This window comes from Miniopterus schreibersii (genome assembly GCF_964146895.1).
Source record: "Miniopterus schreibersii genome assembly, chromosome: 2".
Taxonomy (NCBI): domain Eukaryota; kingdom Metazoa; phylum Chordata; class Mammalia; order Chiroptera; family Miniopteridae; genus Miniopterus; species Miniopterus schreibersii.
Window position 1 is genome coordinate 105376734 of NC_138102.1, and position 18363 is coordinate 105395096.

Genomic DNA, 18363 nt, shown 5'->3' on the forward strand with positions numbered 1-18363 from the left:
AAACAAAAAAATCAGAAGTAAGAATTTTAAAAAATACAAATCCTCAATCAACTGGTTTCCTACTGTTCTACTCCCTCATAAATTCTACTATTAGCCGTTTCTCCAGGAATAGCTAGAAACTTTTAGCAGGGAATCACATTTAGAGGTCACAATCTGGATGCTGTGGATATTCACTATCACTAGGCTGTCATTTGCAATAAGGCAGTTAAGAAATAACTAGCAGAGCTAGTTAGTAAAAGAACTGAGAGCAGATGTATCCTATCTGTAGCCCAGTGCTCTTTTCACTATATTTAAACGAATTATATCCATGTGTCTTGCATATGGCCATCGGCTATCATTTTTCACTACTTTAATCTTTAATATCCACTCTAAATCAGTTTCCTCTATATGTAATATATAAATAAATACTTTGATTACTTATCTCTTGGATTATAAAAGGAGGAAATAAAAGACTGCATATGAAAGCACTTTTGTTGTTATCAGAAGACCAAAAGGGCACCTTTGGGTTGCAAAAGCAGGCTGGTAGTAGAAAACATTAAATGGGAGGGAGAAACAAGACAAATGAAACAGTTAAGGAGCAAACATAAAGAAGGACTTATCATAAAGAATTTTCTATAATTAAAATAAAATGTGATCCTAGTTCAAGAAGGGAGATTAAATTGAAACCCTAGAAACAGACTAATTATTAAAAGATTTCATAGTAATGAAACGATTTTTGAGTAATGAAATAATTTCCTATAGTGTAGTGAAATTGGTAGCAATGAAGAAAAGCTAAGACCATCACCACACAAAATATCCTAAATTATTTTAAATTAAAAAGAAAAAGTAGAGAAGCAGCCTAGAACAACTTAAAAAGATTTATAGGTAAATATTTATATGTTCTCGAAGTGGGGGAAACTGGGCAAAAAATTCATGGGAAAATAGCCACCATGGAAGAGAGATAGGTTTGAGTTACGTTAACAAACAAATGAAAGTTTAACACATGAAAAATACTCAGTCTCACTGATAATCAGAGAAATATAAATTAAAACAAACATTAAGTATTTCCCACTCATCAGATCTGGCACACGCGGGCACACACGCACACACACAGAAGAGAAAATTCACAGTGTCAATTATCGCTGGCAAGGGAAATTGGTGTGCTGCTTTTTTTCAAAAGTCGGAATATTTGAGTAAATTTATACTGTTTCTATAAGGTGTACTGTATATATTTTATAATCAGTAAAAGTTATATAAAATGAAATGAAAACAGGTATTAAGTCAGATTTTCATGTCTGAAATGAATGTTGAAAGCCTAAAATGGCTTCTACATAGTAGATAATAACTCCTCCAAATCAGTCCAGTAAAGATTTCACAATTATGCAACTGTGACATAAACACTCTATCATACCCAATTAGAAGTAATAATGAGAGAGAGAAAAAATCTGGCCATGGCTTAACAGTCTCAGCAGAAGTGTCAGGTTTCTAGCAGGTTTATGGCATTCTTCTCTAGAACGTAAACCTTCATTCTGACAGACTAGAGATCCAGGAAATCTCAGAATCATGACAGAGTCACTCAGCTGTGTGTGTATAGGTTATGTAATTCAATTTCTCTGAGTCTATTTCATCTGCAAAATGTACACAAGATCGCAGCCACACTGGATCACTGTGAAGGTTAGGAAGAGTGAATGCCCAGCTCAAGGACTGGGCACATAGTTGGCACTTATCATACAGTCACTGCTACTATTGTTATCGAACCTGGTTTAACTTAATCTGTAAATAATTAGGTTCACACATCAATTATCACTCCACTGAAGTAAAAAAGTATAGTTTATACATCTTGCATGACTGTGAAATATGTTCTCTAAACTAAATTTTTAAAAAAGGAAGGAAATAAAGAGGGAGGGAAAAATAGGAAAGAAAGGTGGGGAGAAAAGGGAAAAGAAGAATGGGAAAAAGAAGTTAAAATACAGACACACACCAAGACCAGCAATGCACTCTAATGAAAAAAAATGGCAAATAGTTACACTGACCACCCTAAAGCACAACAGTACCCACTCATCAAACTGACATTGAACTTACCAGTTAAGTGCGATCAGCTTGAAGCAAGATGAATTTTCTCCTGTGCTGAGGTGTCCTCGCAAAGCTGTGGAATAAAACTTGCCTTTTCTATTTAAAGCCATTTCTTTATTGCTAAGCAGTTGGTCTGAGAGGAAGGCAGGAAGCAGGGTTAGAGAGAAGAAAGGAGGCAGATACAGATAGATCAAGAGAAAAACATGCAATTCTGGATCAAGTCTCTTCACCAGGTCCTTGCAGACTCTCCCGTGTTCTCACCTGGAGCTGTGCCGAGCTGTCATTGAGACTGTCCTCCCTGCGCCGAGCCTCCTCTAGCATCTGCGCACTCTTCTTCTTTTCTACTTGTTCCTTGTGCTTCAGATTTGCTACCTTCTTATTCTGGTCTTTCACTTGCCTGTTGATAAGGGGGGAGAAAAATCATGCTGTTCATATATATGCAGAGGAAAAATATGTTTATTTACAGTTTTACACCACTGCCACCCAGGAATAGCTGCAAACCAACAAAGAATTCCTGCTGCAAATTAGTTCCAACCTTTTCCCGTGCACTCCCACCAACAGGAGCAAACTGTTAACAACATTTCAGGAACATGTATTTCAGCATGTACTTTTTGAAGCACAATAAAATTCTAAAACAAAAGGAGGGCATAAGATAGTCTAAAATGAAAAAGAAGCCAAGTCAGAGATTTATGTTGGAAATATGGAAACAGTCTCCTGACATCAATGTTATGAAATAGTAGAATGATCAAGAAAGGTTTTGTAATATAACTCTTATTTTACTATTATTAAATCTTTCACACTTTCAAAAGGCTATATGCAATGTATATGTAAATGAAAATAATGCTATAAAGATCTGGGAACCCAGCGTAAGCAACAGAACATTACATCTACTTCTGAAGCTCCCTATCCTGTACCACTTCCTCCACACTATTCATATTTTCAGTTTCCTTTCTTTAACTTAGTTTTGTGGCTATTAGTTCTATATTTTTACTCCACAGACTAAAGGATAACTAAAAATGAAAATAAAATGATTTTATCTAAGTCAGGCAACCAAGGAAAGTATAGACAGTTGTGAGAGGATTAAAACAATCCCTTTCCTGCTGGCTTTCATCCCCACCTTCTTGAATTGTGTGTGTACACATGAGAGCACGAATGCATGTATAGTTCTGAATTCACAAATTAACTGGAACAGATGCATACACAGCTTTCTTGCCTCACTAATACCCTTTCCAATACTGTTTCTCAGAGAAAGGACACAAAAGGCAATATCATCAAAACATGTTAATAAAAATGGGGGGTGTTTCTTGAATATATATTCAGGAATAAATGTTCTGTAACATTAGAATCTGTGAAACATGGGATTTCCTTCTCTTCACTTATGAACAGATCAATACATAATTTGATTTAAATCTGAACTTACAAGAAAACTCACACGTTATTAAGCCCATACCTTAAAGTGCTTCCAGAAAGAAAAGGATTTAATGGCTTAGGATAGACTTTTTAACTCTCTCAGATTGCCTCTGTACCTGAATTAATCCATTAGAGTTAAGTTCAAAGTGAATTTACGTCTTTTATTATCTTTTAAGCAAGAAAAGAAATGAAAGAGATTCATAAATGAATTAATAAATCCTTTAAAATCAGATTCTCAATTTATGAGTTCACAACTATTACAATAAACAATGAAATGAATAGATTTAACTCTCTCCACACAGATATGAATAAATTTAAAAGCAAAAGAGAAAAAGCAAAGATGAAAAAGGAAACAGTTTAATTTCTACTGTTCTCTGCCACAAGAAGTTCTGTAACATGTGATCCATCATTTTGCTTATTCAAAGAGTGATCCATGAACTCACCTCATCAGCATCACCTGGGAGCTTGTTAAAAATACAGAAGTCTCAGGCTCACACCAGATCTACTAAATCAGAATCTGCATTTTAACAGGATCTCCAGGTGATATAAATGCACACTAAAGTTTAAGAAGAGCTGGTCTACTACATAGCCTATGCGTGGCAGTCCTTGCCCCTATTTATTTGTTATTATTCCCTCTGCCTCTGTTTCCTAAAATCCAAACTCAAATTTAGGTAAATCTGTTAGGTCTGAACTACTACTAACATCCCCCGCCCCTCGAAACTCCCACATCACTTTAACTAAATGTATCTAATGACATGTTAATTTGCCCCCCATATTAGAGTGATCCATGTTCATGTTTTCTTATACCTATAAAAATGCCTAGCATAAAAATGCCTATAACAATTCCTAGCATAGTTTTTCATGGTGTAGACAGATGTTCATTAAATATCTGTTGAAGAAATGCATAAAAAGGAAACTAAGTATATTCCCTCTACCCAAAATATGTCTCAGAAGGAAAATAGTTTGTTTAATATCTCAAAACAACGTAAGCACTGAGAAACAAATGCCTTCCTTATCTCTCAAATGCCTAACAAAATTAATTGGGAAAGGAATTCATCTTCTTTGTCTTCTTCAAAACTTATTCCCACTCTATCTAGCAACTATCAGTATTTTTGTCAGAGACTACACTTCTACTGGCTGTTTTGCTTTGTAAAAAAGATACCTAATACTAGTGTAATATGCTACCCTGCCATAAACATCTCCCACAGAGAAAAAAATACGATAGTCAAGTTTAAAGAAATACATAGTAAAAATCAAATTTGACTCATGTATTTTAATTGAAAAACAGAAGTTTAAGCTAGACAGCTAAAAATAGATAAGCAAAATGATATCGCTAAGGAATATGTTATATATAAACATCTATATTATATTAAAATGTTACATACATAGAGAATATATACACTGTGCACACATACAGTCTCTCCCTTTCCTGCTACCATCCCAAGAGTGACTCCATTCACCTTCAGTTAATATTAAAATATAAAAATCTCATATTACCGCCCAGCTGGGCGTGGCTCAGCAGTTAAGTAGTCACGGGCATGCAGGAGGCAGCTGATCAATGACGACTCATCATTGACGTTTCTCTCTCTCTCTCCTTCTCCTTTCCTCTCTCTGAAATCAATAAAGATATATTTTTAAAAGAATAAAAAATAATAAAAATAAATAAAAATTTCATATTACCGCCTGGCCAGGTGTGGCTCAGCAGTTGAGCATCAACCTAGGATCCAGGAGATCATGGTTTGATTCCCGGTCCAGGCACATGCCCCGGTTGTGGGCTCGATCCCTAGGTCTGGGGTGTGCAGGAGGCAGCCGATCAATGACGACCCTCATCATTGATGTTTCTCTCTCTCTCCCTCTCCCTTCCTCTCTCTGAAATCAATAAAGATATATTAAAAAAAAAAAAAAATTTCATATTACCTAAATATCTAACTGGGCTTAAAAATAAGAATTTCATTTTATACCTGCCAAAAAAGTATTCAAGAAACTAAAAATAAAATAATAATAGTTTTACACATTGTGTCTAGTTAAAATGTTTTTGGATTATTTCAAAGCTGCTTTAAAGAAGAATATTATTTTTATCGACTGCATCCCTAACAATCTAAAGAAAATAAGCCATAATAAAAAAGAAAATAGGTATCAATGTAGAAATGTAAAATCATTAACAATGTAGTGTTTTATATAAACACTTTTAACTTCTCAAAAAATATTTTAAATTATCAATTCAACGTATTTTAATTAGCAAGGGAACAGCATGATAATTAGCTCCATCTTACATTTGGTTTCACTTATTTCATGTTTGTTCTCACTACCACACTCATCTCCTCTAAGGCAAGGACTTACTTTGTATATCTCCACAGATGTTAACAAGGCCTGTCTCACAGCAGTTACTCAGTTTACTGAATTGAAGTGTTTTAACAGAAAGCTCTTTTTTTATGCTGGTTCTCAGAATAACTTTTATTACCATTAATTCAACAAATATTTCATGAATGCTTGTATGTGCTAGATACTATCTTTGAGAATACGGCAGAGAACAAAACAGACAAAAATCTCAGTACTTACTGAGAGTACAGTCTACAGGGAGTGAAGAGAATAGAAGTAAAATACACAATGTCAGTTGGTAATAAGTGAGGAAAAATAAAAGAGGAAAGGAAATAGGAGTGCAGGGATGGGGGTAAGAATGCAGTTTTAAATAAAGTGCCCAGGAAAAGCCATGCTGTGAAGATAACATTTAAGCAAACGTGAAGAAAATGAGGAAGCCACAGCTACGCACATACTGAGGGAAGTGAACCACCCAGAGGAAACAGCAAGCGCAAAGCTCCCGATGGAGTGGAGTGGACAGAGAAACAGCACACTAGAGATGAGGTCAGGCACGTAACAGGGCCAGGCCCTCAGCAACCGTTAGCACACTTTTTTTGTAAAGGGCCAGATAGTAAATATTTTTACACTTTGTGAACCACATGTATACAATTTGTGTCACATATTCTTTATTTTTTTTCAACTATTTTAAAATGTAAAAAACCATTCTTAACTTGCAGGCATTATGAAAATAAAGTGCAGGTGGGCTGCAGTTTGCTGATTGCTACTGTAGAGCTTTTTAGGTTGAAGTCTTTTGCTTTAGGAAGCAATTCCTTGGAATCACAAAGTACAAAGAAATAGCCCATAAACATTAATAGAAAGAACCTAATAAAAATTCAAGTTATCAACTGAGGCAAAGCAACACAATTGTCTATAATTTAAAAACCAGTATATTACCTTTTATGACAGCATGGATGGACGTGGAGATCATTATACTAAGTGAAATACATCAGTCAGCGAAAGACAATACCACATGATCTCATTTGTGTGTGAAATATAATGAACAAACTAAATTGACTAACAAAATAGAAACAGAGGCATGGATACACGGAAAAGATGACAGCTGTTGGGGGGTGGGTTGGGGGACGGGATGAAAGAAGGTGAGGGATTACGAAAAAAAATTTAGATAGATGATTGATGATAGATAGATGATAGATAGATAGATAGATAGATGATAGATAGATAGATAGATAGATAGATAGATAGATAGATAGATAGATAGATAGATGATAGATAGATGACAGATAGGTATCACACAGACACAGGCAACAGTGTGGTGATAGCCAGAGGGAAAAGGGGTGGGAGGTAGGTGGATGTGGGCAAAATGGGGATGGAAAGAGACTTTCCTTGGGTTGACGGGTGCATGATACAGTGTGCAGATGACATTTTATTGAGTTGTACACTTGAAACCTATATGGTTTTGCAAACCAATGTCACTCCAATGAATTCAATTAAAAAAAACATTATGCATTTTCAACTCAATTGTCAACTTTTTCTGAAAAGAGTTGCCCTTCACTTATTCATTTAGTAAATATATACTGAATGCCAACCAAGGGCGACACAGTTTTAAGGAAGAGAACAGAATACAACCTCACTGCCCTCATAAAACTTAATTTTCAAAAGGGGGAGGGAGACAACACAAACTAACAAGCATCTCATTGCACAGTCACATGTGCTAGAGAAAAAAACAAACAAACAGTCAATGTAATGGAGATTGTGGAGGTGACAGGGCAGTATATTTAGCTACAATGGTCAGGGAAGACATCGCCAAGGAACTGCTGTGAAGGATGTGAAAGTGAGCCATGTAAAGATCGGGAGTAGACAGAGAACAGAAGTACACATGCTTTGAAAGAACTTGGATTACTTTTTTTTAAAAAACGATATGGTGAAGGGGAAGCAGGTGGTAGGGACACAGGGGTGGCAAGAAGTCAGATGATACAGAGTCTTATTAACCACAGCAAGGTTTTAAGCAAGGAGTGACAGCATCTACTTTACAGTTCAGTCAAGTTACTGAAGAGCAGCAAGATATGGAGAAGTGACCAGCAGAGGAGCAAGACAAGCAAGATTAGCAGTTAGAAAGCTACTGTAGTAGTCTGAGCAAGAGATAATAGTTCATAGCAGGAGGTAGAGAGAAATTTCAGATCTACTTGTGAGATGTGATAGGACTTAGTGATAGATTTAACGTGGGAAGGGGGAGGAGAAAAGAATCAAGGATTAGTTGGTAATTTATTCCCCATTTATTGAACTAGGCAACATTAGGGGAGAAGTTTTGAGAGGGATCAGAAAAATCAAGAGATCTGCTCTGGGCAAAGTTATATACAGCACATAATTTAGTAGTATATTAGTCCAAAGGTCTTGTTGTATGTGTGTGTGTGCACACGTGTGCGCGTATTAATTTATTTGGGAGCTATCAATATATGGATATTGAAAGTCATGAGACTTGAAGACATATTCTGAGAACGTGTATGTAAAGAAGAAAGCATGGCTGAGAATGGAGCCCTTCAGGGATCTAGGAGAATATGGTGGAACCAGAAATGACAATAGAGAAAGAATGACAAGGGAAAGGGGGGAAATAAGGAGACTCTGCTGTCAGAGATGCAAAATGAAAACAAAGTTTCAAGGAAGGTAGTGTGTAGAATGCGGCAAAGTAAAGGTGGCCAGAGAGTGACTTTTGGACCTGTCAATGCATATGTGTATGTGTATGTGTATGTGTACGTGTATGTGTATATATATTACTGATAACCCTGACAAATGCAGTTTCAGGGAAGTGATGAAAATAGATTTTAAAAACAGATAAAAATAGAAGCCTGCTTTGATGAACTTGAAGAAAGGTGAGGAAATGCAGATAGCAATTCCAGTTAATTCTTTTAAATAGATTTGCTGAGGAGAAATGGGGTGCCAACTAGGAGAGGATATCACATCAAGGAAGGGCTTTTAAAGACTGTAGATGGACATTTTAAGGCATACTCACGATAATGAACCAGGGGAGAGCAAAATTTTGAAAATAAGGGAAAGAGAAGGATAACTGAAGGAGAGGCATCCTTGGTATAATTTGTGGACTTGGTTTTACTATACAATTGTTGCCAGTTTTCCAAATTGTGTAAAAATAAGAATACAGCACTGTTGGTATATTAAAAATCAATTTATAAAGTCTGAAAAAAAACGACCAAGGGTACAGCACAACACCATGACTATTATATCACGGAATCTGAATATGTGGCAGAGAAACAGAGAACCACAGAAAATCCCTGCCTTAAAAATGCTGACTTGGCTTTCTGGAACTATGACAGAATAAACACACTGTGAATTGTTTTCAGTTTTTCTAAAGGGGAGGATGTTGCGGCTCTATGTTGTTCACTCTGGATTTCCCCTCCGATTTATTCATAGTAACAAAGAAAAAGCACCAAGCATTTTTACGGAAAGCATCCATTTCTTTTATGCAGTACCTTAATTTCTATCACTGTCTAAAACAGAACATACAACTGTAGACTTTTGAGTGAAATTTTGGTACTAAAAAAAAATCAACACACATATCCTCATGATCCACCTCTATTTTTTTCCCCTTTTAAGTTTTATTCTTCTGCCCCAATACTCCTATTTCATTTAATTTTCTTCTTCCTTTCATATTTTTCTATTTATATGCCTGAGCTTCAAAGAACCACAGGGATTCAACGGATCTTGGTGGAAGTTGGACCTATGGAGATGGCTGGCCTCCTGACATAGGAAAAGTGGGTTCTAGCATTAACAGAACAATGAAAGAGATAATAAGGCTTTTAATTTCCTGCTATTTTGTTTTTCTCTTTCAGTCTGAAAAGTGCTTTTGTAGATATTACTCCATTTACGCCCTCCCCAAGGTTATGTTAACAATGAGTGCTCTGAACACTACATTTTAATCATGCTGTACAACAATGTATTAAACTGTATATGCAGAGTACACCATCCATAGTTTTCACCCGGTAATTTCACAGGACCCAGTCCAATAACTAATTTAACTTGGACAGTTTACTATAACATGCACAGTGCAGAGGAAATAGTTGAAGGCTACTGTGGGGATCAAGGCATTAATGAAAGTGTTAATATCAACCAGATATATTAAGTAGATAACCGTAAGAGCTTTTTTCTGATGCAAATAAATGCTAGTGATCAGAAAACTTCATAAGTGGTTTTCTTCATAAATTCTAGTTAAAATACAATGAAAATCATTTAATCAACTGGGTAGAAGACAATCATTAAAGCATTCCACTGAAATGTGAGGAAATAATAAAATTTTAAGTTTCTGATTTCATTAATAAAGGATGAGCCTAGAGGAAGAGAGGAAGGCAAAAATATCAAAATGTGAATTATAAATCTAAAAACTTACAGGGCAATTTATTTTAATTACAGAAACATTTACATTCCACTTCCAAGGGGTCCTTAACCAACAGAATTCTGATTTTATGTAAAACATGATTTAATTTACAAAAACTCAGTATGCAAATTATAAGTTTAGTTTACATTCCCATTTTTTGTTCTTGTTGGATTCATACTGAGTACATAATAAATTCAAATTCCCTTAATAAGCACCAAAGGCCCTTATAATCATCTATATTTTTACTATTCCCTCACACAGTAAGTTTTGTTTTTGCCTTTTCAGATGTCTTAATGTCCTTACTCTTTCCTTTGCCCTGTCTCTGCAGAGCATACATGTACTAATTCTTTTTTTAAAATATTGTTAATACTGACACTATTGCAGATGTCTCCATTTTCCTCTGCTTTGCCCACCTCCCCCCACCCCCATTTCCCCATCCCTTGGCCTTCACCACACTACTGCTCATGTCCATGGGGTATGCATATATGTTCTTTAGCTAATCCCCTCACATCCTTTATCCAGTCACCCCAACACCCCTTCCCTCTGGAACCCACCAGTCTGTCCCATGTATCCATGCTTCTGGTTCCATTTTGTTCATCAGTTTATTTTGTTCATTAGATTCCACATATTAGTGAGATCATATGGTATTTGTCTTTCCTGATTGGCTTATTTCAATTAGCATAATACTCTCCAGGTTCATTCATGCTGTCACAAAGGGTAAGAGTTCCCTCTTTTTTAAAGAAACGTAGTATTCCATTGTATAAATGTACCACAGCTTTTTTATCCACTCATCTGCTGATAGGCACTTTGGCTGTTTCCAGATCTTGGCTATTATAAATAATGCTGCTATGAACACAGGGGTTCATATATACTTTATGATTGGTGGTTTGGGATTCTTAGGATATATTCCCAGAAGTGGGATCGCTGGGCCAAAAGAAAGTTCCATTTTTATTTTTATATTATTATTTTTTAATCCTCGAGGATATTTTTTTCCATTCCTTTTTGGAGAGAGTGGGGGGAGAAGACAGAGAGAGAGAGAGAAAGAGAGAGAGAGAGAGACACTGATTGGTTGCCTTCTGGAGCATGCACCCTGACTGGGACTGGGAATCGAGCCTACAGCTGAAGTATGTGCCCTTGGTCGGAATCGAACCTGGGTCCCTTCAGTCTGAAGCCCGGCACTCTAACCACTGAGCCAAACTAGCTAGGGCAAAAGTTCCATTTTTAATTTTTTAAGGAAACTCCATACTGTTTCCACAGTGGCTATACCAGTCTGCATTCCCACCAACAGTGCACTAGGTTTCCCTTTCTTTCACATCCTCACCAGCACATGTTTGTTGGTTTATTGATAGTAGCCATTCTGAAAGGTGTGAGGTGATACCTCATTGTAGTTTTACTTTGCATTTCTCTGATGATTAGTGACTTGAGCATTTTTCATGTCTATTGGCCATCTGTGTGTCCTCTTGGGATAAGTGTCGATTTAAGCCCTTTGTCCATTTTTTAATTGAATTGTTTGTCTTATTGGTGTTGAGTTATATAAGTTCTTTATATATTTTGGAAACTAACCCCTTATCAGATGCATCACTGGCAAATAGGTTATCCCATACAATGAGTTCTCTTCTCATTTTGTTGATGGTTCTTTTATTGTGCAGCTTTTTAGCCTGATGTAGCCCCATTTTTTTTAAAATCTTTTCCTGAGTTTCCCTTGCCCTCAGAGACATATCAGCAAAAATACTGCTGCGAGAGATGTCTGAGATTTACTGCCTATGTTTTCCTCTAGGATATTTATGGTTTTGTGACTTACACTTAAGTCTTTTATATGTTTTGAGTTTATTCTTGTTTATTGTATAAGTTGGTGGTCATTTCATTTTTTTGCATGTACCTGTCCAATTTTCCCAACATCATTTATTAAAGAGACTGTCTTTACTCCATTATATGCTCTTGCCTCCTTAGTCAAATATTAATTGACCATAAAGGCATGGGTTGATTTCTGGGCTCTCTGTTGTGCTCCACTGGCATATGACTGTTCTTATGCCAGTACCAGGTTGTTTTAATTACTATGGCCTTGTAGTACAGTTTGATATCCAGTATTGCAATATCTCCAACTTTGTTCTTCCTTCACAAGATTGTTGAGGCTATTCCAGATCTTTTTTGGTTCCATATAAATTTTTGGAATATTTGTTCTAGATCTGTGAAATATTCTATTGATATTTTAATATGAATTGTGTTGAATCTATAGATTTCTTTGGGTAGTATGGGCATTTTAATGACTTTAATTCTTCCAATCCATGAACATGGTATATGCTTCCACTTATTTGTATCTTCCTCAATTTCTTTCTTCAATGTCCTATAGTTTTCCAGTCTTTTACCTCCTTGGTTAAATTTTTCCTAGGTACCTTATTTTTGTTGTTGCAATACTTGTACTCATTTTTCAGGATGAAGCTCAAATGGCAGCATCTTGGCAAAGCTTTCCAGCACTCCCCTAAGCTTCATCCCCATGACTAAAGAATCTGCATCTGAACCATAGTACAGATAGTATAATTGTAAAGGAAAATATTTCTAGATCCCCTGTTCATAAATTATAATACTTAAAAACACACAAATATTAAATCTAGAATTTAGACATTATATATAAGGAAAAATAAAATAACAATGAAATAAAAATTACCAACATTAATTTAATATGCAGTTAAATCACTGCTCACCATGTACTCATAGTACTTACTACTATGGTCCAAGTTCTTTTAAGTCATAAGAAGATTAAATTGTCCCAAAACTTTTCTTCATTCAATTGCTAAAAATAAGTTTGTTTCATACATGTACCAGAATATCACCTGAACTTTGCTTGAAATAAAGTAACTATATATTGGGTCCACTGTGTTCTTTTCTCATTGGCCCATACCAAGTGCAGCAGTAACACTTGAGGACATCAAGATCATAACCATAAAAATGGATGATGCACCTACATATGCCACTTAGTTATAAGCTATTCACCCAGATGATCCAAAATATGTATATAAATAGTGGTTTTGATTGTAACTGAAATGAAAACACAAAACCATAACATCCGCATGGTAAACTCACAAACCTCAAAACATGGTCATGATCACCCAGGGATGTGAGGACCACTGATGGGAATACAGTGATGGAGAGGTTAAAACCAAAGGTTTTACAAATTAGAGAACTCTGGATTAAATACTGACTCACCATTCATTACCTATGTAATCATTAGCTTCTTTAAAATTCAGGGTATTGAAAAATCTTTTCAATTTGATACAGAAATAATGCCCATTTCTCACAGAGTTATTTTAAGAATAAATAAGATAATGTATAGAAAATGCTTAGCATAAGATTTGGAACATTGTAAGAGGTTAGTAACATTCATTCTCCCTCCGCTCCCCCCACACACACTTACTGTATTACATTTTCATATATCAATTTAAATATCTAAATTTCCCATACATTAACCTCCAGAGAATCAGGGAATATGCTTCTTTTATCACTTGGGTGGGGAGCAGGGGGCAGGGAGGGGTGAGTGTGTGTGTTGGTTATTGAATGTCTGTGTAATGTATTTAAATCTAGCACTAAAACATATATAACACTATAATAACCCTTATAAGTTACTCATTATATACCAAGTTCTTTAATGTTTATCATCACATTATTTCATTTGTTATTTTATTCAAAACACTTTTATGAGGTTTTATTAACTCTGCTTTATAGATGAAAAGACCAAACTTTCAATATAATTTTGTAATTTGCCCAAAATCACAGGTTCACCATTACAAAACCGGCACTCAAGCTCAGCTCTGCCTAACTGCAACTATCATACACTTAACATCTCTCCTATAATAATTATGCACAAAATTATTTATTTGATAGGATCTTTGATGCTAAACACTGAATGAAGATGGCTTACATAATACATAAAAAATTAAAAGGTGAAAACCCATAGCTTTATAGAATTGTTACCTTACACAGCTGCCTTTGTTAAGAAATTTTATCCTTCAGTGTTTTTTCATTTCTCCAAAAGGGCAGCACATCTTGGCGTTCTCATATTGATTCATTTCATTTTTTCCAACTGAACTCTTCTCAAAGTTAACTTCAACTCTAATGTTAGTAGCATTTCTGTGCATTTTGTCTTTTAAAAAGCTACCACTTTCTCTCCACTTGAAATGATGAATGTCACAGAACAAGCCTTTAGTTCTTCCATAGAATTTGTCTTTTCATTTACATTAGGTGGTAAAAGTGAAAGTGTGTTCTAAACTAGTAGATAATAAATAAATATAAGACACTATGATTTTATTTCAACTTTATATGGACAGGTTGAAAAGGTCTTTAAGCCTAATATTTTAGGCAGTGAGAGTCAGAGAATAATTTTCCATCTAGAAGAAATTACCTCAAGGCCATACAGTTACCAGAAAACTAGATCAAATACTAGGTTACAGGTAATGAAGACTAAGGGTAAAATCAGGATTACCAATGAATTAAAAATAAGTTTAAGGCACTGCCCAAGAGAAAATGGACTCTGGAATGCAAGGGGATCTACATTTGTCTAAGCTTTGACAGTCTGCTAAGTTCTTTACATTTTCATTATTCATTAAATAGACAAATATTTGGTTAAACTTACCATCATGTATCAAATATACTAGGGATACAAATCCATGAATAGAAAGAGTTCCTGCTCTCAAATACCTTCCCTGCATCCAAGCAAATACAGTACATATCAAATGCTATGAGAGTCTACAGGAAAGGAAACTAACTTAGTGTCCGGGTAGGGGTGGTGGAGATGATCAGGAAAAGCTTTCTGGAAAATGATATATGAACTTTCCTAAAGTTGAAAAAACAGAAGAGAGACAAAAGAAGCTAAAGGTAAACAAAGCCAAATAATTATCTCATGCTAAGCAAGAAATTTGTTGTTTATCCTAAGTGTACAATAAGGCTTCTGTAAGGAAGTGATATAATCACATTTCGAAAATTTTGGAAAACAAGCCAAAGGAGAATCATATTGGGGTGGAGGGTGTCAAACAATTGGCTACATTTTACAGTAATGAAGAGAAGAATCAATTTGACTATACCCCGAAGTAGCATCAATAAACTGAACTAATAACAGTAACAGACAAGCTCACACGGTTTTATTTAATTAACCTCCTTTAAATTAGGTAATGATAGCCTGTGGTAAGTTTTCCTCTCACAACACATTCTATAAAAGTTGTTTTGATTATCTCCAAACTAGATCATCATGACCGCTTCTCATATTCCTTGCCTCTAGTTCTCTTGTAAAGTCATTGGCAAAGAACTTTCTTTTTTTACATCAATCTTCAAATCACATTTAAAGAGAATCAATTTTCACTACAACTTTCAAAATAATTAAATTTCATATATTTCTTAAGTGATTTTTTAATTCAGAAACTCATAATCACTAACACTGAAATGTTTAATACCTGGACCAAATAGGTAGCTATAGCATCTTAACAATGTATTTTTTGTCCACTGGTGGCAAATATCCCCAGCACACAGAAATAAAACAATCCCACCTTAATGAAGGAAAACAAAGAGAAAAAATTTAAGTAGATACATTTCTTCTTGTTTATGACAAAGGTCAAGTTCCTCAATTCCATTCTCCTTGTACCTTAAATATGAATTTTACTTGTAGAAAGAAACTACTTTAATGATACTTTTATTATGCTCTAAAATTTGTCATCCCATATAGGAGTCAGATGGCTAATGTAATACAACTAGACTGTCAAAGAAAACACCAATGATCGATAAATACCTTACTTAATTTTTTTAAAGAAACTAATACCAGTGTGTATGTAAATAAACCAAATCACCTTATAAATCTGTTAGCTGCGAGTTAAGACCACTGGTTTCCTCTTCTGTTTCTCCCAGTCCACAATCTCAAATTGTGAGACCCTTAAGTCATATTTAAAATCGAAAATGGAGACTGGAAAGAAGGCTTCTGTCAAAGTATAACCCATACTCAAGAAGCCAATTGTTTTGAAGTTTGTGACTTTCTCATCTCCTTTAGTTCCACTCTCAATTTCTTATCACTTTGTTATGCTGCTCAACATGTTTTTATACATACAAAGCGACATGGTAACAGGTGCCAATGAAACAGCACTTTTACTCTAATATTCTGAAATTTTTAACTTGACTCTTCTACCTGTGTCAATATGACACGTCAGAGGGACTTTAACAGAGGCCAGGGCAGCCTTGTTATCCTGAAAACAATGGAAAATGATTTTTATAAAGAGTTCATGAGTTGGTGTAGGGAAATCAACAGAGAATGTTAAATGTTGGTAAAAAAATTTTTTAAAGGAGAAAAAAATCAATTCTGAAAATGTTAATTCTTCGCAAGTGTTGTAAAGCCTTGCCCTTCAAGGCTTGCTCGCCAGATCAGCACCATCAGTACCACCTGGAAGCTGTTAGAAATGCAAAAACCCAGGCCCTACCGAAATCCACCAAATCACAACTGCATTTTAACAAATTCCATTCCATCTGTTTGACAGGAAAGTCTGAGAAGCACTGTTCTAAAATACAGATGATGTATCATAGAATTGTACACTTGAAGCCTACATAATCTTATTAACTAATATCACCCCAATAAATTTAAAATGTTTTAAATAGGTGGAAAAATAAAGTAGGTGACCAAATAAATCACATTACCTAGTACCTAAAATATAAGCTGTATTGTGGAGCTTTCCTTGAGCAAGTCTGAATATGTTGTATAAATCAACAGGGCAACACTCGTAAGTAATCCAGTCAATGCTGAAGGAACTCATACAACAGTATAGAAATGGTGAAAGTGCAGCAATTCTCCCCTAAGAATAACAATTACTCCAACCCCCACATTCCAAGGAGCTAAAAACATATATTTTAAAATGTATTTAATGTACTTATCATTTCTGCACCTCACAGAGACATACAGAACAAGAAATAGAAGAAAAGGAAAGTATATGGTAAACATAAAATCAGAGAAACTGGATTTGTACCCTAGACTCTGCCAGTTAGAAGTTATGATCCTGAGTAAGTCCCCTAACTCCTCTGAAGCTCAATTTCTAATCTTTAAGGTGGGAAAATATTCACTTCATAAAGCTGTTATAATTTAAAGTGAGATAAAGAATGAAATTGGGGAGGCAGAAACTAAGTTTGTTAGATAAAATATAAAATGTCCAGTTAAATTTATATTTCAGATAAATGACAATATTTTAGTAATAAGTATATCCTAATATTTATGACATATTAATACTTAAAAATTATTTACTGTATATCTGAAATTCAAATTTAACTGAGCATCTTATGTTTTTATTTGCTAAATCTGGCAACCCTACAGAAACTCAAATTTTGACTAACGGTAAATTAGTCTTTCCTCCCTTCTCTATTGAATTTGCCACGTTTAGCTCAACTATGAATACCAGGTAGTATCTACAACTGCTATCTCGAAAAATAACAGTTGCCACTTTTCAATGCATAATAGCATAAAACTCAATACTTTTCAGTAGAGTTAGGTAGATCAGCACAAGTCTGTGTTCACACTTTCTTTTCCTACCGACAAATCATTCAAAATTGTAAGACTATATTTCAAGAAAGGTTTGTTAACAGAGGTATGGCAACACTGTGGTTGCATGGCCTATTACAAAAACACTAGGCAACAGTATTGCTTGAAAGGAAAATAAATGAGGACATACACTCCACAACAAGGTTGTTTAAAAAAGCCAAGGAAGCCCTGGTTGGGTAGCTCAGCTGGTTAGAGCGTCATCCCCATATGCCAAGGTTGCAGGTTCAATCTTCAGTAAGGGCACACAGGAGAAGCAACCAACGAATGCATAAATAAGTGGAACAAGAAATGGGTGTTTTTCTCTCTCTTGTCCACCCACCCCCTCTTCTCTCGCTCTCTCTCTCAAATCAATTTTTCAAAAGCCAAAGGAATAACAAGTAGAAGCAAAAAATGCAATTAACAACAGATCATTCTCCTAAATTATAAACTCTTGCCCTTAAGTCAAACTCCTTATAAACAGATCCTATAGGGTCAGAAATATTCTGGGGCATATAAAGTCCTGAACACTGACTTAAAAATAAGAAAATAACTAAGCTTTCAAAATAAGAATTTGTAGCTCTAGCTGGTTTGCTCAGTGGTTAGAGCATCGGTCCGTGCACTGAAGGATTTTGGGTTCGATTCCAGTCAAGGGCCCATACTT

The 18363-nt window shown here is 35.3% G+C and overlaps 1 protein-coding gene across 6 annotated transcripts in view; it reads right to left on the reverse strand.

Moving 5' to 3' along the window:
* The window catches only part of ERC1 (ELKS/RAB6-interacting/CAST family member 1), a 426664-nt gene that overhangs the window by 232114 nt on the left and 176187 nt on the right, over positions 1-18363 (reverse strand). For all 6 annotated transcript variants that reach the window (XM_081130861.1, XM_081130858.1, XM_081130859.1 and 3 more), the window contains one exon: positions 2314-2449. In XM_081130861.1, coding sequence (XP_080986987.1) covers positions 2314-2449 — 136 coding nt within the window. The remainder of the gene's footprint in view (positions 1-2313; positions 2450-18363) is intronic.